A 23,865-nucleotide genomic window follows, 5' to 3' on the forward strand; every position below is an offset into this window, starting at 1 on the left:
CCCACCAACAGTCTCCTCTGCCAAATCGGATATGACACCGACGCCGGATGTTGTCGTTGCGCACCTTGTTATGAAACTGTTGTCACTTTTCGAGCCACCTAACAGACTACTACAGGCCAAAGATATGGACTTGTTCACTGCGGTGACACTTGTGAACAGCGCTTCTGACTGCGTGAAGACACTGCGCACAGAAAACGAGTTTTGCCTTATCTGGAGAAGTGGCATCCTCCTTGGACTGCGTCCATGGAACCCAGCACTGTGCAGTGTCCGTTGGACTGTCTGCCTTGAGACGTTGCCACCAGCAGAGCCCAGATTCACCAGGATGGCCTTGGTGGTGATCCTTGGATTATTTTTCACCTCTCTCATTATCCTCCTGGCCAGCACAGGTGTCACTTTTGGCTTCCGACCACGTCCTATGAGATTTCCCACAGTGCGGAATGTCTTGTATTTTTTAATAATACTTTGCACTGTAGCCACTGGAACTTGAAAACATTTAGATATGGCTTTATAGCCCTTTCCTGATTAGTGAGCAGCCACAATGCGCAGCCACAGGTTCTCAGTGAGCTCCTTTGTCTTAGCCATGACTGTCCACAAACCAGCTCTAGAGAACTTCTGTTTTTCACCTGTTGAGTTGATTAAAACAGCTGTTCCCAATGAATCAGGGTCATTAGGATGCTTCAGAATGGTGGTTAAAATCATTGTCCTGTATTTATTACACTGTTTGATACAATTAGGGGACGAGTGTGTCGTCCACTAATCGAAAGGTTGTTGGTTCGATTCCCGGATCCTCACGCTCAACCCTCAGCAAGATACTGAACCGGAATTGCTGTGAATGTGTATGAATAAGTTAGTTTCCGTTTAATGGACTTTGCCATAACTGAGTGAATGTGTGTGAAAGGGTGAATGTGGTCGGAAGACTAGAAAGCCTCTATACAAGTACAGGTCCATTTCCCATTCACACACACTGATGTTTGGATATAGTCTTCATTATAAAATAAAAGATGTTTGAATTTAAACCTACAAACTCCTGAATTAACAGACAGTTTAATTATATATTTTGTTTACTTACATATTTTATTAACATACTGTTTAATTATATATTTTATTAACATACTGTTTAATTATATATTTTATTAACATACTGTTTAATTATATATTTTATTAACAGAATGTTTAATTATATATTTTATTAACAGACTGTTTAATTATATATTTCTGAGAGTAGTAGTAGTGTGCAGTGTGAAATTAAAGTGTAACCCTCTGACTCATAATCACAATAAAACAGTGACTTTATTCAGTGAAATATAGTCACACATCCAGCAGACCATCAGGAGCATACTGTATGTCCAATAATATCTTTATTTCAGCTCCTCAGATAATGTGGACGGACTACAATCCTACATAACACAGGCTGAGGGACAGTGACACACACACACACACACACACACACACACACACACACACACACACACACTGCAGAGGTTTATTTATTCCACTGATCAATAACAGAGTTGTGTGTAAAGTGATTGCGAAAAACTATAAACAATAATGGTGAGAACAAGTTACAGAGTTATTAAAGAACACATGAAGTTCAAAGTATTAAATAAAAACTGTCCAACAGATTGTCTTCAGTTTCCTGTTGAGAGAGAAAATACATCAGTTATTGATTGTTTATATTGATATATTATACACTGAACACACACTGTACACACATTGTAACACACTGTACACACACTATACACACACCAGTATAGAACTTGTGTATATGGGCTAACAGGGCTAAGCCCCCCCAGCCCCCCCTATCTTTTACAGTAAAGATGAAAAACTATTATTAAAAACCTTAGAACATATTGTTTTGAATTTTGGTAGAACCTAGAGCAGCAACAGCACCAAACAGTGACAGAAACAACCCAGGATATATGATTTATCCTGGGTTGTTTCCTGTGAATGGGCTAAATTTATTCAGGCCAAAGGCTGACCTTCGACCAATCACAGCGCAGTAGCTACAGTACAGTGACCTTCGACCAATCACAGCGCAGTAGCTACAGTGCAGTGACCTTCGACCAATCACAGCGCAGTAGCTACAGTGCAGTGACCTTCGACCAATCACAGCGCAGTAGCTACAGTGCAGTGACCTTCGACCAATCACAGCGCAGTAGCTACAGTGCAGTGACCTTCGACCAATCACAGCGCAGCAGCTACAGTACAGTGACTTTCGACCAATCACAGCGCAGCAGCTACAGTACAGTGACCTTCGACCAATCACAGTGCAGTAGCTACAGTGCAGTGACCTTCGACCAATCACAGCGCAGTAGCTACAGTGCAGTGACCTTCAACCAATCACAGCACAGTAGCTACAGTGCAGTGACCTTCGACCAATCACAGCGCAGTAGCTACAGTGCAATGACCTTCGACCAATCACAGCGCAGTAGCTACAGTACAGTGAGGCTAGTTCGTAGTATGGCGGGCGTTAGCATGAACATTAACGAGGTGGATTATTTACTTTCTAATCAATTTGGAGGAATAAATGGAAATACAGAGATTGGGAACACATCATCCAAACGATGTTCAAATAATACAAAAGGACAAACGACAAAATCGTAATTTTGTGTTACGTGGTTTCAGCTAACGGACTGGCTAACAGCAAGTGTAGCTAGGAATTCACTTTTCTGTTTCCATGTTTGCTGTTTGGAGGAGACACGGCTTGGACCCAACAAGGAATTGTGGATTTAAAATATTTATCCGACAAAATTAGGAAACATAAATGCAGCACGAGCTACATTGGAAACAGCGTAAAGTTGTCATTGCTGGGGAAAGTGAACCTCCGTCCTCCACTCACTCAACAACCATCAACGCCCGGACTGCACCGACATCCTCCGTGAAACTGGACTACTTCGCCGTCCTCCACACAGAGGCTCTGGTCGTATGTTCATCTACAACTGTTCAACTCCTAACTCTATCCCATCCATCTGGTCCTGCTCACGCACCGCAACTTCCTCATTACGTCATCACAACAAACGACATGTGCACCTATCTAATCTCCGCCCCCTTCCTCGGTCCTCTCAAACTTTCACGAAGCAACGTCACCTGAAACTGGCTTTGCTCAACACCCGCTCACTTAACAATAAAAGTCTCATTCTGAATGAATTCATAAGTGACAATAACCTGGATTTCCTCTGTATCACTGAAACCTGGCACAAACCTCTGGACTACTTTTTGCTCAACCAGACCACACCCACCGGATACACTTACATTGACAAACCCCGACCTGAGGGGCGGGGAGGTGGTGTAGCAGCAATCTACAGGGAGGACATCAAAACATCCACCATCTCTATCCCTGCTGCTCACTCCTTTGAACACCTCACGTTCAAACTCTCTGGTCCCACTCCTCTGGTCACTGCCATCATCTACCCCCCCAAACCAAACCCCTCCTTTATCACCGACTTCTCTGACTTTCTAACTCAGTTATCTGCCATCTCACCTTCCGTTCTTCTTCTGGGAGATTTCAACATCCACATTGACAATGACTGCAAATCTGCCACTGAATTCCTGGAACTACTACACTGCTTCAACTTCACCCAACACGTCAACTTTCCCACCCACAGCCGTGGTCACATCCTGGATCTGGTCTGCTCCACTGGTCTCACCTTACTTCACCTCTCCAGCTTCAACCTCAACATCTCCGACCACCTGGCAATCATCACGGACATTGACATCCCCATTCCCACCATTAAGGATAAACGGACAATATCTTTCAGAAACCTCAAATCCATCTCCCCTTCAGCTCTTACTACCTCTCTTGCAAGTAAAATATCTTCCTCCCCCCCACCGCTGACTGACAACCCCTCTGACCTCACCAAGTTCTACAACGAAACACTCTCCTCCTGTCTCAATCAGCTGGCCCCCATCAAAACCAAAACCGTCTCATTCACCCACTCTGCCCCCTGGTACACTCCTGAACTGCACAAAATGAAAACACGCAAACGACAACTTGAAAGACTTTACAAGAAAACCGGTTTAACTGTTCATCTCCAAACTTTTACAGACTACCTCCTGCAGTACAAGGATGCCCTCAACACCACCCGGTCCACCTACTACTCTCACCTCATTCACGCTGGCTCCACCAACCCCAAGGCTCTGTTTTCTACAGTAAATAAACTCCTCAAGCCCAGCGACAATACCTCCAAGTCATTCAACACTGACAAATGCAACTCCTTTCTTTCATTCTTTCAATCAAAAATCGACACCATTTATAACAATCTGTCCTCCGCTCCTGCCCCCACAGCCTGCAATCCCACTCCTTCATCTGCTCCCCCCCCTTCGCCTCTCAGCCTCTGTCTCAGTTCTGCCCCGTGTCACCAGGGGAGCTGCCCAAAATCATGACAGGCATGAAAACCACTACATGTGTCCTGGATCCTATCCCATCTCACCTCATCAAGGACTCTTTACCAGCCATCTCCACACTCATCACAGAAATCATCAACTCCTCTCTCAAGTCCGGCTCAGTCCCCCGCTCACTCAAATTGGCTGCTGTCACCCCCATCCTCAAAAAACCTGGACTCAACCCTGACATCATGTCTAACTTTCGGCCCATCTCCAATCTTCCTTTTCTGTCCAAAATACTGGAACGTATTGTCGCCACACAACTCAAAACCCACCTCTGCTCAAATGAACTGTTCGAACCATTTCAATCCGGTTTTCGCTCCCAACACAGCACCGAAACAGCCCTCCTGAAAGTCACCAACGACATCCTCCTCTCCGCTGACTCCGGCCACCTCACCATCCTTATCCTCCTGGACCTCACTGCAGCCTTTGACACCATCAACCATACCATTCTCCTCTCCCGTCTTGAGTCCTCTCTCAGCATCACTGGCACTGCACTTTCCTGGCTAAAATCTTACCTCACAGACCGACAACAATTCATCCATGTCAACAACTGCACCTCCTCCACTGCTCCCCCTGTCCCAAGGCGTCCCCCAGGGTTCGGTGCTTGGTCCTCTCCTCTTCATACTCTACCTGCTCCCCATTGGCAACATCATTCGCCACCATGGTCTCCACTTCCACTGTTATGCCGATGACGTCCAGCTTTATATCTCCACCAAATCCATCACCCCGGCCACTCACTCGACTCTCTCCAACTGCCTCACCGACATCAAATCCTGGATGCATTCCAACTTTCTCAAACTCAACTGTGACAAATCAGACCTTATCATTATCGGCCCCAAATCCCTCACCAAAACCACAGACAGTTTCCACCTCACCATTGACAACTCCACCCTGTCTCCATCCCCCCACAGTCGCAACCTCGGAGTCATCTTTGACACTAACCTCTCCTTTGAACATCACATAAACCTAATCACGAGAACTGCCTTCTTTCATCTCAAGAACATTGCCCGTCTTCGCCCATCACTCTCCTTCTCTGCTGCTGAAACCCTCATCCACGCCTTCATCACCTCCAGAATCGACTACTGCAACAGCATCCTCTATGGCACACCATCCAAAACTCTAAATAAGCTACAATACATCCAAAACTCCGCTGCACGTATGCTCACCCACACCCGCACCCGTGATCACATCACTCCCGTCCTCCAGACCCTCCACTGGCTCCCAGTTCCACAGCGCATTCAGTTCAAAATCCTCCTCCTTACACACAAAGCCCTCCATAACCAGGCTCCTTCCTACCTCACTGACCTGCTCCATCGCCACAATCCATCCCGCAGCCTCCGCTCATCTGAAGCAAACCTCCTGACTCCTCCACCCCGGACCAAGCACCGAACCTGGGGCGACAGAGCGTTCTCTGTAGCTGCCCCCTCCCTCTGGAACTCTCTCCCCAAACCCATCCGTGACTGTACCGACCTTCCAATATTCAAATCACTGACAAAAACTCACCTTTTAAAATTGCTTTTAATGTTTAGCTAAGTCTGATGTGTTTTTAATGTTTTACTATTCGATGTTATTTGGCTGCTTTTATGTTTATTCTATTTTTTATTTTATTTTTTTATGTAAAGTGTCTTTGAGTATTCAGAAAAGCGCTTATAAATAAAATGTATTATTATTGTTATTATTATTATCAGCTGTCAGCTTAATGAGAGTCACCGCATCGCTGTATTAAATTGTCTGGAGAATCTTTCATGCTTCATATCTGAACTGCTGACCGCAGATGACAATCAGCCACATCCTGATGCGGACACAGCTGCAACCCCTGCAACGCCGCAGGATGCAGCGGTCAGATAATGTGTCAGTAGCCGCACAGTGCTGTGACATAATGGTCAAAGGCTCGCTTTAAGAAAGCCAGGCACTTGGTGTCTTTGGAACTTATTGACCCTGAACTCTTTCCGCTGTTTAAGAACACTTTCCCGCAGAAGCACCGTGACATTGCATGTGAACATTACAGTTTTTTTCAATTGCAAACATCTTTTTGTCCAATCTATTGTCACATTTTAAAAACTCTGAACAGTTAGCCCCACATCGGTCTGTTCATACCATACAATTAACCCTTTAAGCGCCAAAGTCGCAAAATAGCGACACGACGCGGTACTGAATCAAACAGCTGTTTTCTCCGTATAGAGTGTTATATCTCGTTCATACTCCCCCTCCACTAGTCAGCAGACATCCCGTACTTAGACCTTAGCTCAGAAATACGTCATGCTTTAATGCAAAATGTTCGAGGAAGTCCCGTCCAAACTGTTGGGTGAGAAATCGGAGATAGTGTGCCAGGGCGCTATTTATGCTGAAGCGGTATTGCTGGATTTAGGAGTTATTGAGACGAAATAAACGACAATGGCAAGCAAAAAGTTGACGCTTAGGGAAGTGATGGGTCTCCTATTCACTGACTCTGATTCTGAACGGGAAAATCTACCTTTGGGAGATGACGGCCGGTCGTTTAGTGAGCGTGATAGTCACGGTGCGTCTTTGCATAGCAATGGCGCTGCCAGGCAAAGCGAGGAAAAGATACAAGCATAAACACACGACCCTTTGCCCAACATAGGTGGGAGTGGAAATGATACACGAACTCGTAGTATCAGTAGGAGAGCTAATGGATGTGGTAGAAGTAGCGGGGGTGGTGAGAATAGCACTGGGACCAGCGTTAGTGTTCACTCTTTCTACCGCGCCGGTCACGGGTTAGGGTTACACACAAAAACCCCAAAACAACTGCGAGAGAGAAACGCCGCAAATTCACTCCACAAAACGGAAGTGCGCCAGGCCACTAGGGGGGGACCCGACCTGAGGGATGGACCAGTCCTGTGGGACCAGACCCGAAAGACATGAAGAAGGAGAAGAAAGTTGGGTAAGTTTTGAGAGCAGAGTAAAAAGGTATGTTTTCCTTCATGTGAATTTGAAGCATTTCTCTCTTGCAGTTGTTTTGTGGGTTTGTAAGTTTTTGCTTCTGCTTCGTTTCTGTGATTGCAGCATTTTTCTGTTGCATTTGTTTTATGTCTTTGTGTGTTTTTGGTTTTGCATCATTCCTGTGTTTGCAGCATTTTGCCGTTTGCGGCGTGTTTGCCCTTGTCCGACACCGTAGAGGAGAGAGAGAGAGAGAGAGAGAGAGAGAGAGATTTGGCATCAGGTCATTCATTTGGGTATGCATCCCCACTGTTGCAATGTTGTTGCTGTAACTTGATGTGATGCTGTTGTTGCTGCTGTGTAACGTATTGATGAGTGTAATGCATTTGTTAGCCCCCCACCCAAAATCACCACCAGCCGTCACTGGTATGGATCCTGTACATACAGCACACACACACACACACACACACACACACACACACACACACCTGCTCTCAGTGAAGAATACACAACATCTGGATCAGCTGACTGACCTGAAACACAAACATAGTGAATTATATATATAGTGTGTGTGTGTGTGTGTGTGTGTGTGTGTGTGTGTGTGTGTTTTATGTACAGTGTGTGTGTGTGTGTTTGCGTGTGTGTGTGTGTGTGTGTGTGTGTGTGTTTGTGTCTGTTTTATGTACAGTGTGTGTGTGTGTGTGTGTGTGTTTGTGTGTGTTTGTGTCTGTTTTATGTACAGTGTGTGTGTGTGTGTGTGTGTGTGTGTGTGTGTGTTTGTGTGTGTTTTATGTCCAATGTGTGTGTGTATGTGTACAGTGTGTTGTCATGGTTACCAGTCCTGGTTCCAGCTGTCCTCTTAGACCTGATGATGATGTGACCATATGTGACCTCAGAAGGACCTGAGAGACAAACACGAACATAATCATAATCGGTTTGACTCACAAACCCCCTCCACCTCCTCAGGTACCTCCATTCAGACCCTGGCTGCTCCACCCTCCTCCACCACAGCCTGTCTCCCTCTTCTTTACCCAGACGACAGTAACACCCCCCTCATCTGCCCTCACCCCCCTCAACCCCCCTCCCCTTCCTCCCTCTCCCCACTCCACCCTCTCATACCCCTCCTCTCCTCCCCCTCTCATCAATCCCCACAGCTCCCTCCCTTGAGGACAGGGGAAGGATACTGCCCAGACCTGGGGATTGTCACACCCCCACCACCTCCACAACCAACCCGGTCATCAAAGGAAGCCAGGTGAGAGGGCAGCTCACCAGGACCCGGATAAACAAGACCAGAGGTCCAGATTACGTCAACCCGAGAGTCCTTAAGGTGTCTGCTGAGCAACTGGCAGGAGTGTTCCAGCGTCTGTTTGACCTCTCCCTGAGGTTGAAGAAGGTGCCAAAGATCTGAAAGACTTTCCTGCTTAGTTCCTGTTCCCAAAAAGGAAGCTCTCAAAGACTTCAGGCCTGTAGCCTTAATGTCACATGTTATGAAGACCTTTGAGAGACTGGTTCTGCAGCACCTCAGAGAACTTATACCCACCTGAAGAAGTCACAGACCACCGTGAGAATCATGTTCTTTGACTTTTCCAGTGCCTTCGACACCATCCAGCCTCTCCGGCTGGCAGAAAAGCTCTCTGTGATGCAGGTGGATCAGGACCTCATGACCTGAATCACAGACTACCTCACTGACAGACCACAGTATGTCAGACTGCACAGCTGCTTGTCAGACGTGGTGACGAGGAGCACTGGTACACCCCAAGGAACTGTACTATCACCGTTCCTGTTCACCCTCTACACCTCTGACTTCTGCTTCAACTCTGGAGCGTGCCCCCTACAGAAGTTCTCTGATGACTCCTCCATTGTCGGCTGTATCACAGATGATCGGGAGGAGGAGTACAGAGACCTGATTGAGAGCTTCATTGGATGGTGCGATAGGAACCACCTACAGCTCAACACAGGAAAAACCAAAGAGCTGGTGGTGGACTTCCGGCGGGGCAAGAGGAACCCCACCCCAGTTGAGATTAGGGGGAGAAGGTAGAGATGGTGGACACCTACAAGTTCCTGGGGGTGACACCCAACAATAAACTGGACTGGACAGATCACACTGAGGCCCTCTACAGGAAAGGACAGAGCAGGCTGTTCTTTCTGAGGAGGCTCAGGTCATTCAACGTGTGCACTCAGCAACTACAGATGTTCTACCAGTCTGTAGTAGCCAGTGTCATCTTCTTTGCGGTGGTCTGTTGGGGGAGGCATCGGGACTACGGGTGCCATTAAGCTGAGCAAGCTGGTGCGGAAGGCGAGCTCAGTGATGGGGATGGAGCTGGACAGTGTGGAGGCTGTGACTGAGAAGAGGATGAGAGGGAAGCTGAAAGCCATCATGGACAACCCCTCTCATCCTCTCTACACTGAGCTCAGGCAGCTCAGGAGCATCTTCAGCTACAGACTGACCCAGCCCCGAGCCTCAAAGCAGTTTGGAGGCTAATTTGTACCATCTGCCATCAGACTCCACAATGCCACAGCTCCCAGTATCGCAACCTGTGTGTGTGTGTGTCTGTGTGTGCGTGTGTGTTTGTGTGTGCGTGTGTGTGTGTGTGTGTGTGTGTGTACCTGCAGTGTATGTCCTCACTCCAGAGTAGACAGTATCAGGATCTGCAGAAAGTTTGTCTGGAAGATAAAAACACACATTCAGTGAATCAGTACACACACACACTCACTCACACACACACTCTCTCACTCACACACACACACACACACACACACACACACACACTCACTCACACACACAAGCTTTCTCACTCACACACTCAGCCTACCTCCTCTCCTATTGGCTGTCTGTCTGATGGTGACATCAGCGTAGGTCACATCTTCTGGAGCAGGATTTCTTCCTGAGGAGGAGACGACAGTCAGATCTGCTGTGATTGTATTTTACTACAGAACTCATTCATATTTTCACTGTATGAACTTTATCTGGAGCTCATCCTCTCACTAAATCCCTTTTTGGATTTGTTGTTTTTCGGTCTGTGCTGAGGAAATCCTTTTGGACTGTTTTCTTTCTCTCAGTCATACTTTTGAAATCAACAATTATACAACATTGCAGATTAATTCATTTTACAATTTCCACTATGTAATCATTGGAGGTCAGGATGGTTTCAAAGAACCAGAAAGAATATCTGGAATATTCCCAAGAAAACACAGACAACCTTGCCACACCAGGGTAGAAAAACCAAATGAAGAGGAGGCTTTGTTGCCTTTATTACTTAATTTTAACATTGTTTAATTTACACTGTAGTATAGTTTAAATGTAAATGTGAAGAGTAACCAGAAAGCAAGTGTTTACCTGAAAGACAGAGAGACACAGAGAGACACACACAGAGAGAGAGAGAGATTTATGGGCGGCAAAATAGAAATCCAGACATTCCACCTCGCAGACACGGGTAGTGTGAACAATCTGTTAGAAATTTCTGTTTTAGAATAAAAACAATGGAATAAACTTTTGTACGTAGTCAATGTTTTTAATTCTATAAGGGTGAATCATTAGAATAATGATGATGTTGTTGTGTGTTTGTTTTATGGTGTATTATTAAGTTATTGATTAATCAATTATGTTTTCCGGGTGAAATATTCAGAGTTTTGTAAGATGTTGAATTATTTCGTTGCACCATGGCCAGCTCCGAACCAATATCGGGTCAATTCTCAGACCATCTGAGTACACAATGCTCTTCATGCTACGACGTTCCCAAATTAAAATACCATCAGAATTACAGGATGCGATAAACCCTCCACTTCCCAAAATCTTCAGATCTTCAAATTAAAATACCGGTAGAATTACTGGATACATTAAAAAAACTAAACAATATGGATCCTTGTGATATGTCAAATGATGAATGGACCCAGACAAAATCTGACAATATAAACACATCTGAACCTATTTCAACAATGTGATGTGCTCTGTAGACGGTATGTTGCACCAAGCCTTCTCACAGGCAAGTTGTCATGATGCGATACAGAGAGAGATGACGGGCAAACATTTGTGTCATAATATCTCAGCTGTCATACAATGCGATGATGACAGAAATCTCTCTCTTGCTCCACGTTGTGCAATCAACGTGGACAGTTATGGCAGATGGAGAGCTAGAAGCGGTTGTACAGGTGGTCCATCACCCTCACTGCAGCTGTCAAAGAATTTCGGAAAAAATGCAAAACAGCAAAATCCTTTAAAGGAAGACTTTAAAAAAACTTTCAACAAATGTAGCCCATCTGCTCCCTCCTAACCTCACAGATAGGGAAATCTTTGTGTTCGGCAGAGAGATTCAAAATGGGGTGGGTTTTACTGATCAGATGGCTGTGACCTTTAGCAATGTCCCAGGCATAGGTGTAAAACCAATGGGGAGAAACTGTCCCTCAACAAGAGGTACATCATTGTTTCATATCTTTTACGCCAGAAAAGGAGCATAAAAACAAATTGGTGGTTTGTAAACAAAAAAGGGATTCTTAACTACTTTGGATATGGTGGTTTGGTTTGCACAAAAACAATGAACGGCGCGAGATGGTGCGCTCATGGTGTGGATTGTGCCAAAGAGTTTCTCCTACTCTTTAGGAGACCTTCGTACAAAAAAACGCTGTGTTTCTCACCCACAGTGCTAGAGGTTTTGACAACTACCTCCTTCTCAATGGTTGAACAGGGTTTAAAACCTTCTTTGGTAATGTAAGAGAGCAGACTCTTTTGTTTCAGGGAACCTGATTATGGTCAAAATTACAAAGACTTTCTGTCTTTTCTTACCATGCGATTAGCAGACATACCCGAGGCCCTAGGTTTAGATAAAATCAAGGGTTATTTTCCCCAAAGTTTCAACTTCCCAAACAACTAGAGCTACAATGAGGGACCAATCGGAGGAAAAAAACATTTTCAGACTCAGTACGAGACAGTATGTGCTAACACTTGATTTTCAGAAGGAGGCTCTACGCTATGGTCAAAACGATGTTGACATTCAGGAAAGGCTATATTAAAAGAGACGTGCATGGATCCTTTCACATGCCGTACTACTACTGAAGCATGCTTGAATTTTCCTGCCTCCTAAAACCCACGCCATACTTTCACCTGGTGATTACAGGCATCAATTAAGAAGGTATTCAAACGCTGGTATTCAGTGGCTAAGCGCACAGCTTAGGTATGCTTTCTGATGGGTACAATCTGAGAAGAGTTGCATGCGACCTTGTGAGGAGAAATTGCAAGGTAAGACAGATAAGCATACTTACTCTAACAATAAACTACTTTTAATTTGATGCCATAAACAAACCCTCTTAAGATATTGACAGTGCCTCATTTAAAGTAAAAAGAGTTTTATAGTAGTTTGTTGTGGGACAGCCTTCTTAGTCTCTGCTATGAGCTTTCCTGGCATGCAAATCTTATTCTCCAGATATTAGAAAACATGTTTGTTTGGTACAGACCCCAACAAATCTCACATCAGGATTTTAGTTTTTTCAGTTAAAATAAATATTTTGATGCAAAAAGAATCATTCCCAATAATTGTGAATCATATTGAAATATACATAAATAAATAATACTCACAATGTGAGTTTTTTCAAATTATTAAATTTTCTGATTCTTACAGCGAGCCAATCAAAATGTGTGTTTATTTTTACTCAGATTTTGGGATGGACTGATGGACGTAGTGTCCTGGACAAAATCCAAGCTCCCCTGGAGAATCTTCACTTCCCTCTATGCTGGTCTCATAATCCCTGGTTGACAGCCTCTTCACCATCTGCCTATCTCCAGTTGGTAGCAATAGAAGGTGTGCTGAGGAAGTTGTTGTTCCTTTGTGGAGAAATTACTGATTTAGAAGGTTAATGTAGAAACATTTAAGTGTTTCTTTAAATGAACTGAGATATATTCTCACTTGAAATTAATAATGTACTGCATATTTTTTCTAAATTTAATTTCTGATGTATTGCTTTTTCTCTAGGTCAAAAGGAAGTACAGAAGCTGTGGCCAATTCTCATCTTTGCCACTGGAGCCAATACTGTTCCACCAACTGGTTTCTCTCTACAATCTTTAATTTAATTTCTTCACCAGCAGCATAACACAGGAACCCCTTCTAAAGCACCCATCGCACACCTGCATCAATTATTTGAAGTTACCACTGCATACATCTCACAGACTTGTAGGAAAACCTAGACTTACCATTGGGCAATACCCATGGTTTTGCCATAGCTTAATTTCTTCCTTGTCAGTATTCAATACTTGTGTACATCTGTGTACTACTACTTGTGTTTTCATTTTAATTGTATATGAAGGGGTAGTTAAAATTGATATGAAGTAACTAGGAAAAAATCTTGCATTCTATTTTGGAAATCATGCCACATGCTGGAGGGAGGGGTGTGGAGGGCCAGAGACAGTTTTTGCACTGACCTGCAAGTTATAACCCTATGTCTGTTAAGTCCTCTCCTTTAAAGCATGAAAAGGGCAAAACTAATGTTTTCCAGTCGATGATCATCTTCACTCTGGACGGTATGTTATGGACACCAGCAAAGTGACAAAACACTAGAGGCTCTGTTGTGCCTAAAGAAAAATTAAATCAGAGTAAATCATGTGTGGGAAAAATTTATCTAGTTCATGGTTGTGCATCAATAATTTAACACTAAAATAAACAATTATCAGTAGTGAGCTCTTTTGTTTTTGATGCTCAGTCCATTTTGCTCTAGACTTAAAAACATGTGAATGCAGGACTTATACCTGTAATCCAATGTTTTTACATGTACTTTTATTCAAAGAGTCTTCAAGTACTTCTTCCACCACATCAAGTCCATTTTAGGAAACTGACGACCAGCAGCGGAAGAACTTTTCAGATCCTGTACGCTCCTGTAACGCGTTACTGTAATCCGATTACTTTTTTCAAGTAACGAGTAAAGTAAGGGATTACAATTGCAAAAACAGTAATTAGATTACTGTTACTTTCCCGCAAGCAGGCTGCGTTACTGCGTTACTTAACCGTGATTTTGTTTTGTGAGACTGTCTCGTGAGTGACAATGACGTATGAGCTCTGCGACGTCATTGGTAAACACTGACACGTGTAGTGATCAACAAGAGACAACATGGAGCGCGGGAGAGAGCAGGACCATGCAGCGTTTAATGCTTGGAAGTACCGACATTACTGTACACTCTGCGTGGGTGCTATCCCCGAAAAGGAACGGACTGTGTGATAGGAGGTTTGAGAAGCTTCTGCGGATGCGATACAACCACTGTTTCATTCCGAAAGAAAACAAAAAAACATAGGGCCTTGTCAGGGTAGCCATTAAATAAGACTGGACTAACAGCCTAAATGTGGCATGCAACAGCATGTTCTGTTTTGGTAAACTCATTATTACTCCTCTCTGCACTTTACCAACTGTTAAAAGACATAAAGGTTAATAATTTGGAATACAGTCAGGAAAGACTTTGATTTTAATTATTTTATTGCAGTATTGTATTTACATCTATTCGAATGAAGGATTATACAAAAAATATTTTATTTTATATGTTGGAATATGCAGAAAGAAGGACTTGCTTTATTTCATTAAAATATGGTGGAATGTGCAGAAAATAGGTTTAAATTTTCTTCAAGTCAGAGACTGTTGCATTTAATTTAATTTTTGCTTGATGCAATGTGCATAAAGTTAAAAGATTGAAACTAATAAACCAAGTTTTACAAAAGAGTGTTTCATTTGATTCAATTTTAGATGATGGAATATGCAGAAAGAATAGAATTAGGCTGAAAGGTCAATTGCTTTATAGCGTATTCAGGTGGTGCATCATGTTTTTGAAAAGTAAGTTAGTAAAGTAACTAGTAAAGTAACTAATTACTTTTGAAAATAAGTAATCAGTAAAGTAACTGAATTACTTTCTTGGAGAAGTAATCAGTAACTAATTACTATTTCCAAGTAACTTGACCAACACTGAATACCACACTGCGACAATAGTGTGTAACACTTTATCATAAGGTACAAACCATATACATAAATAATGCTTAACTAATGCATGACTCATGATGATTTATTGCATTAATTAATATAGGATGTATCATGATTTCCTGTAGCCCACCATTAAAAAAATGATCAAGTTACTATGACTTTTGGTGATTAGTTCACACTGAATAGATCATCAGATAAGATATGTTGATGAATGATTTAATTGATATGTGACCAAAGTAGCAGACATTTAATTTCAGAGCCATGTATTTGCTCAGCCTCTCTGATAAAAAATGGCTTAATATTTCTATGAAAATGAAAACCCAATGGCATTTTTGACACCTTTCCAACATAATGGACAAATTAGAGGAGAATGATCAGACAATCATAATTGAAAATAACAATGTAACAATCACTATTTTGTAAAGATGCCAGAAAAATTCCAGTTGATCTGAGGTTAAGAAAATGCAAATATTATATAGTGGTCGGGCATGTCATGGAGGGTGGAGATGGAGGCACCAGGACATAATTGTTCTCAGACCTGGTTCTTTGTCTAATTTTATGATTAAGTAGTCAGACATCCATACGAGGACTATAATGTATTCAATTGATAACAATAATGGTACAGAAGAACTGATAAACTATACATTTGGTGTCTGTCTCTGTGTTTTGCTTTCCCCACATGTTCTGAAAGCCGCTGGTGGGCGTGGTCGCTGCAGCTCCTGCTGACACACCTGTGGTTCATCACACCAACCAGCACACCGGGTCCTCATCTACAATCAACCCACCCTTTATAAACCAGGCCGACCTTCCATTCCCCACCGGATCGTTGAATCATTTAGTATAAGAACAAGCCAGCCAACCAGAACTTTCTCGACTCTGAAATATCTCTTACTAACTTGTTGTTTTTTTTCCCTGTCACGTCTCAGACCATCTCACCCTGATCCTGAACCCAGTTCCACCTGCAAGCACCACAACACCCAGTCCGGAACCCATTCCCACTCTCTGTCACATCTGAATCTCAGCCATTTAAACCACTTTGTTTGTGCCTTTCAAACAAATCTCTTTATTTGAAACTTCACTCTAGTCTGCGTCTGAGTCCTGGTCACCATCCCTGACACTTTGGTCTTTTAACTAATTTAGTTTTCTTGTAAGTAATGAATGATGCACTGAGAAAAGGCCTACTGTGTATATTTTTAAGTATTCTTACTTCCTTTAAAATCAAGAAGAATCAAGTCATCCTGCTTTTTAAAGTCAGGTAAGGATAAACTGAGCAAATCTTACACTTCTTTGTTTAAGAGTGACTCACTCCACGTGTGTGTGTGTGTGTGTGACTGACTGACTGACTGACTGACTACAATTTCCCCAATAGGTGATTAATAAAGTACATATCATCTTCCTGCTAAATTAGGAACTTCTTGTGTCAAACCAAATAAACTATTGCTATGTAGAAAGTCACTGTTTTGTGACTACTTTCTCCAGAATCTTAGAGAGGAAGGGGAGGTTAGAAATCGGTATATAGTTGGCTAAAACCCCTAGGTCAAGAGTGGGCTTTTTAAGAAGGGGTTCTGTACTGCTGTCAGTACTCTGCTATAGGGAAGTATGATGTGAGTTTTCCTCTGTTTGCATAACATTAAATGAACATACAGTGTTCTGTCTCTACACATTCAGGTTTTTAATCTTTGGGTTCCTCGTCAGTCAGTCAGATATTTAAGCTGGATGTTGGTTACGTGAACAATCCCTTTTTGTTGTTGCATTAGCATTAGCTCTGCATTAGCATTAGCTCTGTCTAGTTATTAATAAGTTATACCCACGATCAGTGCAACAGGTATCATTTTATAAAATGTTAATCCAGTTAAATATCTGTTGAGATAAAGCAGTCTTTACTTTAGGAAGAGCCCCATTAGTAGTTTGAGACACACAGCTGGAATATACAAACCATCTCTCTACACATTTATTGATAAGTTGTATTAATTATTGAAGATAAAACTTTCTGCCACTGTCACTACAGTTCACCTTCATACAGGTGGTTACTATGGTAACAGCTGAAAAACCCCCAACAGAACGTTCAGCAAATGATCTATCAGAACATATATATGAATATAGAACATAGCTCTAGTTTCTACACTGTTTAATGATTATAGATTATTGATTGAATATAGAACATAGCTCTAGAGTTTATACACTGTTTAATTAGAAATACTATACATTATAAAGAATGTAAATATTGAAATATAAAATATCAAAATGAGCTGCAATAATACAAAAATAAATAAACTTAATTATATTTATGCATCCTGACGGAAGAATTCTTCATTTCTGTTCTGACTCTGACCCTGTTCACTCTGCAGGTTGTAGTTCACTACAGACCTGTTGACTGGATCAGACCCAGTCTGGTTCCAGTCTGTTCATATCAGGTGAGTCTGACAGCTTTCATACCTGATTGATTCCTGCAGGGCCACACAACTCCAACCAGAACCAGAACCAAAACCAGAACCAGAGAACCCACAGCTGCTCCAACTGGGAGGAGGAGAGAGGAGGAGGGAGGGGAGGAGTCTGCAGGAGGAGGAGGAGGAGGAGGAGGAGGAGAGGAGGCTACAGGAGGAGGAGGAGGAGGTAGAAGAGTAGTTAAAGCAGGAGGACCTGTAGGAGAAAAGAGTAGAACCTGGTTCAGTTCAGTCATCAGTTTATTATCAGGTCAGCAGGTTAGTTCATATCTTTAAACAGGAAGTGATGTCAGTGTCCTGACCTCTGACCCTCAGCCAGCTCCGAGAAGAGTTCACAGTCTGATCAATAAAACACCAGTAGAGACCTTCATCAGACTGTTGGACCTTACTGATGGTAAACTGTCCTTCAGGTCCAGATCCAATGTGGACTCCATTCTTGAAGAAAAAGGCTTCGAGTGTGGAGACACCTCTCTTTCTACAGCGCAGAGTGACATCACTTCCTGTCATCACAGGAAGAGCAGGAAGCTCCAGAATAACCCCCTGAAGAAGAAACAACGCCAGAGTTAGACCATCAAACCAGAGCCATATACAGACAGAGTTAGACCATCAGACCAGAGCCATATACAGACAGAGTTAGACCATCAGACCAGAGCCATATACAGACAGAGTTAGACCATCAGACCAGAGCCATATACAGACAGAGTTAGTGAACAGAAGAACAACTTGCCTGTATAATCAGTTACAGTGATGTTGATCTGGTTGCTCTTCTGTCCAGAACTGGTTCCACACCAGTAAACTCCAGTGTCTGACTGGGAGAGATACGATATGTTGTAACAGGAACCATCAAACCTCCCAAAGTCCTCATTGTGTCCTCCTGCTGTCCTCTTCACCATCCATCCATCAGCTGTCTGTCCATCTCCAACACATTTCAGACAGACTGACTCTTCTCTAAAGAACTGAGGACGGTTGGGACTGACCTCCAGAGAGACTGGCGACAGACAGACAGAGAGAGAGACAGTCAGTTAGACAGACAGACAGAGAGACTAAATGTATTTTATTATTATTATTATTATTATTATTATTATGATTTAATGTCAGTGATTGTTTCACTTCCATCAGCTCACCTGCAGAAACAGTCAGTGCAGACAGCAGCAGCACAGACACACCTGCAACAGGAGGACAGGGTCACTGAAGGACAGACTGAAGGTCAAAGGTCACTAAAGGTCACTGAAGGTCAGACTGAAGGTCAGACTGAAGGTGATGGTTCCTTTGTTTCATTTGACTTTACTCTTCACATTCTGGGGTTTAAATCCACCTTAAAAACACTGTTAGGGAAAGTGAAGCTGGCACTCTTTGGCCATCTCCAGTCCACACTAACGGTCTGGGTGGGTCCTTATATGGAGAACTCATCAGGAGAACCAAAGAACAGAGAGAGTGGAGGCCAAGATACTGAGATAATCAACCTGACTTACACAGGCTCTAAAAGCCCGTTGGTAACTGACACACTGATCTATAACTGTAGAGTTACAATCTATATTATATCCTATATAATGCTAGCACAGCTGAGGGGCAGGAAGGAAGAGCCTTGGACCAACAGAGGAGATCCCAGAGATGGTCGAGGACACTGAAGACAACACGTTTTATTCATGGACTAAATAGTTGGTTGTCACAGAAACACGTAGCTCGGGAGTGTGTCGTAGCATAAAGCTAATGCTAGTAAGTTCACCACAGGCCTGGGCTCAACCTGCAGTACCCCGACACAACCAGCAGGGGAAACCACTGACGTCCACAGTTTGATGAGAGAAAAGATCATTTCCTGGTCAAAGGAAGGAAACTGCTGACTCATGGTTTTCTGTGGAAGTCAAACTAAAAGTGATCAGAAGTGATCTTCAGTCCGTTCTCTAAGTGAGGCTCCAGATGAGATTTCATTAGAACATGTAGTTCTGTGTGAGAGGACTGGAGACTACAACGTGTACTGTAACTGTAATATATGTGCTTTTATTGTGTGATGGGTTCAAGTCCTGTTTGAGTCCCGCTCTAAAGCTGAAATATCAGCAGCAATAATCAACAGCAGTTGGAGGGAAACCTGACTGGAACTGGTGTCTGCAGTATTCAGCAGGCTTCATCAGCTTTAGTGAAACTCAGTGTGGACATTAATAACCATGGAAATATCACAGTTAGAGAAGCAGTGACACATGAAACTCAGATAAGATCACAATCTATCTGTTGTTTCAGCAGCGGAGCTTTCCTGTGTGAAAGGACACTTCGATGCAGTGCTGCTGAAAACACCTCTGATCACATGTACAGGCCCCAAAACAACCAGCAGTCTTTGTCATTTCACACTCACAATCTACTTTGAACCGTCTGTGAACACTGACAGTCAATGTGTGCATTACAATGTTAGCACACACTGCACTACACAGCTGATGCTAGCAGGAGTCTGTTGTAGAGCTGCACACAATCAACCAACTCATCCTTTACAAGGACTCTTTGAGTTGGATCTGTGCGCCTCTACACTGCTACCTACTGCCTCCAGCAAACTGTCACATGATCACAGTGTGAAAGTGACTGAAGCTTCACCTTCTGTCAAATGTTCCCAAACTAAAGCAGACAGAGTGACAGTTGATGTCTAACGCTGATAAAACAGTGGTGTCAATGTGAGCCCTCTGTAGTGTGTGTAGCTCTGTATCTCATCCACACACTGATGGCTACCATGTAAACTGCTGCTGTGACCATCAGGACCACTTTGAGCTGTGGATCCTCTCACACTGTAATGTACGTCCAGCTGCAGACTCTAATGGAGCATTGGTGTGTGTGACAGTGGTTATGTTCTGTTGATCAATCTGTTGCTGTCAAACTCAGAACCACTGTTCTCTGCGTAGGTCACATAGAAGGAGTTCTCTAGAAACCCTCACTGTGATGTGGATCTGACCTCTAAACAGTCGACACTTGACTTCAGTGATGTTGCTGTTGTGTACTGTTACTGCAGCCTGTGCTGAACGCAGCATTAGCATTAGCATTAGCTTTATGAACAATGAGATAGGAATCATGGGTACCTCGTTAGTTAAAGGCGGGGCTGTAAGATTATTAAGTCGTGATTGATCACTATAAAGCTGAGTTTATTGATCTATTATATATCAATATGTTATCACTGTGTTCTGTACTTTCAGCAGTCAGTGACAGATAAACACTCACAAAGTGCAACAACTTACTGCAAACTGCTGATAATGATTCTGATCAATAATCAATACACACATTAGTAAAGAATTAATTAAATCAATCACCAACAGCAATCAATGACAGATAACCTTATCATACGTTAGTGTCTCTGTGATGGTGGCAAAACATTTAAAATATACACTACAGGTTTAAATATATTATATAATATTCCACCAAACTCCCTTTAAGAAATATCACATTTTAACAATTCCTAACGTGTTCGTAACAACACGTAACTCTAGAAACACGAGCTAAAGGCCGTCATATGTCCACAGTCTGACTGTCAATACAGGATCAATATCACCCATAAAGATACAGAGTTATACTGATCAATATCATCCATAAAGATACAGTGTATACTGATCAATATCATCCATACAGATACAGTGTATACTGATCAATAATCCATAAAGATACAGTGTATACTGATCAATAATCCATAAAGATACAGTGTATACTGATCAATAATCCATAAAGATACAGTGTATACTGATTAGTGATTGACCGATACATCGGCCGGCCGATATTATCGGCCAATTTTTGCGTGTTTTACGTGTATCGGCATCGGCCGATGCGGGCTGCTGCGTTCGCCGATCCAGCATTATTTACAGACAGGCGTCCACAGGCAGCTCCGTGTTGCTGCAGACGCTGCAGTGCAGGTACAGACCATGCACAGCCCCTCCCCCACTAGGAGAGTGCTGGAAGTCTGCTCTTCAACACTTTCAAAGCATCTTTGAACTGTTTAACTTAGCTGAAATATTGCCATACACTGAAAGTGGAAACACGAATGCCAACTGCATGCTCTGTATGTGCTATAGCTAAACAAGTCTATAAAACTGCTTGCCATTGTGGCTGTATGTATTCATACGGTAGCTGTTGTGAACACTGGTCATAGGATGAAGTAATGCCGACATTGTTCCGTGGTTCCCTGGTGTTGTAGCAGTTTTATTTAGCGACCACCTGGCTGGAGGTTTGGACACGTGTGTGTGTGTGTGTGTGTGTGTGTGTGTGTGTTTCTCTCTCCCTCGTGTTATCATGTACCAGACAGTGCACCGTGACGGCCTTACTAGTGTTTAGAGCCGTTTGCACACGTTAGCATTAGCAATCCAGTTTTTCAGTCAGCGTCAGCTACCAAACTGAAGTTGTGTGTGTGTGTGTGTGTGTGTGTGTGTGTGTGTGTGTGTGTGTGTGTGTGCGTCTCACTCAGTAGGACATCACAGCGATATATGAGAGTGCTGCGCCGACTGAAGGAGAGCTTTGAAAACTTTGAGAAACAGTTTTATACTTGGTTGAATATTTATTCCTTTAACGTTGACGCACTTTAGAACAGAAACTTGAACAGTTTGTTGCTTAATGCGAATCTGACATCACGTTATTTTCCTCTGCTAATTTATGGGGTTGCCATTCTGGCAGCTTCTTTTACATTTTCCTTTAGACCTACTAGTGTTGTCTTTGCATTAGGTGGCATAGTAGCCTAAGACATGCTCATTTTATTTTATGTAGAAAAATTGAAACCATGGCAGTCTTAAAGGTGCACTATGCGATCCTGCATGACGTCACTTCTGTTGTCGTTCAAAGTAAATACCAAACAAAACAAAGCAAGCTCGCCCCTCCCCCCCCATGTTTTTTTCTAATTGAGTCGTGCAGCTACTCTCAGACACAACTCTCTCTCTCTCTCTCTCTCCCCCTCTCCCAACCATCTTGTCTGTGATTGGCTGGAACTGGTTTGTTGTATTTTGGTGCACAGCATGCGCCCCTAGTGTTTGTTTGACGTTTACGAGCCCTGTGTTGTCTCCCGAGACCGGGTTTTTTCACAGTGTATTCAGGGGGCAGGCAGCTAGCGGATCAAGGAGAGATGCCTACGATTTGAGACAAAAATGAAATCTCGCTGCAACCTTGTTATCATCATTGTGTAATTTTGATGTGATGATGTAAATTGAGGGAGCAAATATAGTATCGGCTCTTGAAAATTGGCAGTCCGTATCGGTATCGGCCCTAAAAAATCCATATCGGTCGATCCCTAATACTGATCAAAATCACCCATAAAGATACAGTGTGTACTGATCAATATCACCCATAAAGATACAGTGTATACTGATCAATAACATCCATAAAGATACAGTGTATACTGATCAATATCATCCATAAAGATACAGTGTATTCTGATCAATATCATCCATAAAGATACAGTGTATACTGATCAATATCATCCATAAAGATACAGTGTATACTGATCAATATAATCCATAAAGATACAGTGTATACTGATCAATATAATCCATAAAGATACAGTGTATACTGATCAATATCATCCATAAAGATACAGTGTATACTGATCAATATAATCCATAAAGATACAGTGTATTCTGATCAATATCATCCATACATATACAGTGTATTCTGATCAATAATCCATACAGATACAGTGTATACTGATCATTAATCTATAAAGATACAGTGTATACTGATCAATAATCCATACAGATCCAGTGTACTGTTATCAATAAATGGGAGTGTTAGAACCTGTGTATGGTTATTACTGTCAGTATGGATCCTGGATCAATGAGAGCTGATCCTGAGAGTGTGCAGTGTGTGTGAGCTGTGATGATGGATGAGTGTAGAAGCTGTTGGACTCACCGAGCAGCAGAGACACAGATGAAGCCTTCATGTTGTCTGGATGTGGACTGTCAGTCGGTGTCAGCAGCAGAGACACAGATGAAGCCTTCATGTTGTCTGGATGTGGACTGTCAGTCGGTGTCAGCAGCAGAGACACAGATGAAGCCTTCATGTTGTCTGGATGTGGACTGTCAGTCAGTGTCAGCAGCAGAGTGACGCCTTCAGCTTCACCACTTCCTCATTCAGTCACCAGCTGCCCTCCTCTGAACCAGGTAGCTCCACCCTCAGTGCTACAACCTCTCCACAGCAGCAAGGCCCACAGGTCAGGTGACTGGATAGGTTGGTTAGAGACCCA

At 43.0% G+C, this 23,865-nt stretch overlaps 1 protein-coding gene across 1 annotated transcript; it reads right to left on the reverse strand.

The window, feature by feature from the left end:
- Window positions 1-1,339: 1,339 nt before the first annotated feature.
- LOC127360653 (uncharacterized) lies at window positions 1,340-23,817 on the reverse strand. The gene is made up of 10 exons (XM_051395102.1): window positions 23,532-23,817; window positions 18,800-18,841; window positions 18,371-18,663; window positions 17,978-18,215; window positions 17,668-17,871; window positions 10,098-10,169; window positions 9,892-9,948; window positions 8,121-8,186; window positions 7,773-7,817; window positions 1,340-1,636 (listed from the first exon to the last, which is right to left on the reverse strand). Exons 1-10 carry the CDS (start codon window positions 23,680-23,682, stop codon window positions 1,629-1,631), a joined length of 1,176 nt encoding a protein of 391 aa, XP_051251062.1. The 5' UTR covers window positions 23,683-23,817; the 3' UTR covers window positions 1,340-1,628.
- Window positions 23,818-23,865: the final 48 nt, after the last annotated feature.

Source organism: Dicentrarchus labrax, unplaced genomic scaffold (assembly GCF_905237075.1).
Source record: "Dicentrarchus labrax unplaced genomic scaffold, dlabrax2021, whole genome shotgun sequence".
NCBI classification, from domain to species: Eukaryota; Metazoa; Chordata; class Actinopteri; family Moronidae; genus Dicentrarchus; species Dicentrarchus labrax.

Excerpts from the sequence above, each read along its gene's own strand:
- LOC127360653 (XM_051395102.1), bottom strand. The coding sequence starts at position 23,682 with ATGAAGGCTTCATCTGTGTCTCTGCTGCTGACACCGACTGACAGTCCA. Across the intron at positions 18,842-23,531 it reads ATCTGTGTCTCTGCTGCTCG|GTGTGTCTGTGCTGCTGCTG; the intron begins GTGAGTCCAACA and ends CTCCTGTTGCAG. Across the intron at positions 17,872-17,977 it reads GAGCTGGCTGAGGGTCAGAG|GTCCTCCTGCTTTAACTACT; the intron begins GTCAGGACACTG and ends TTTCTCCTACAG.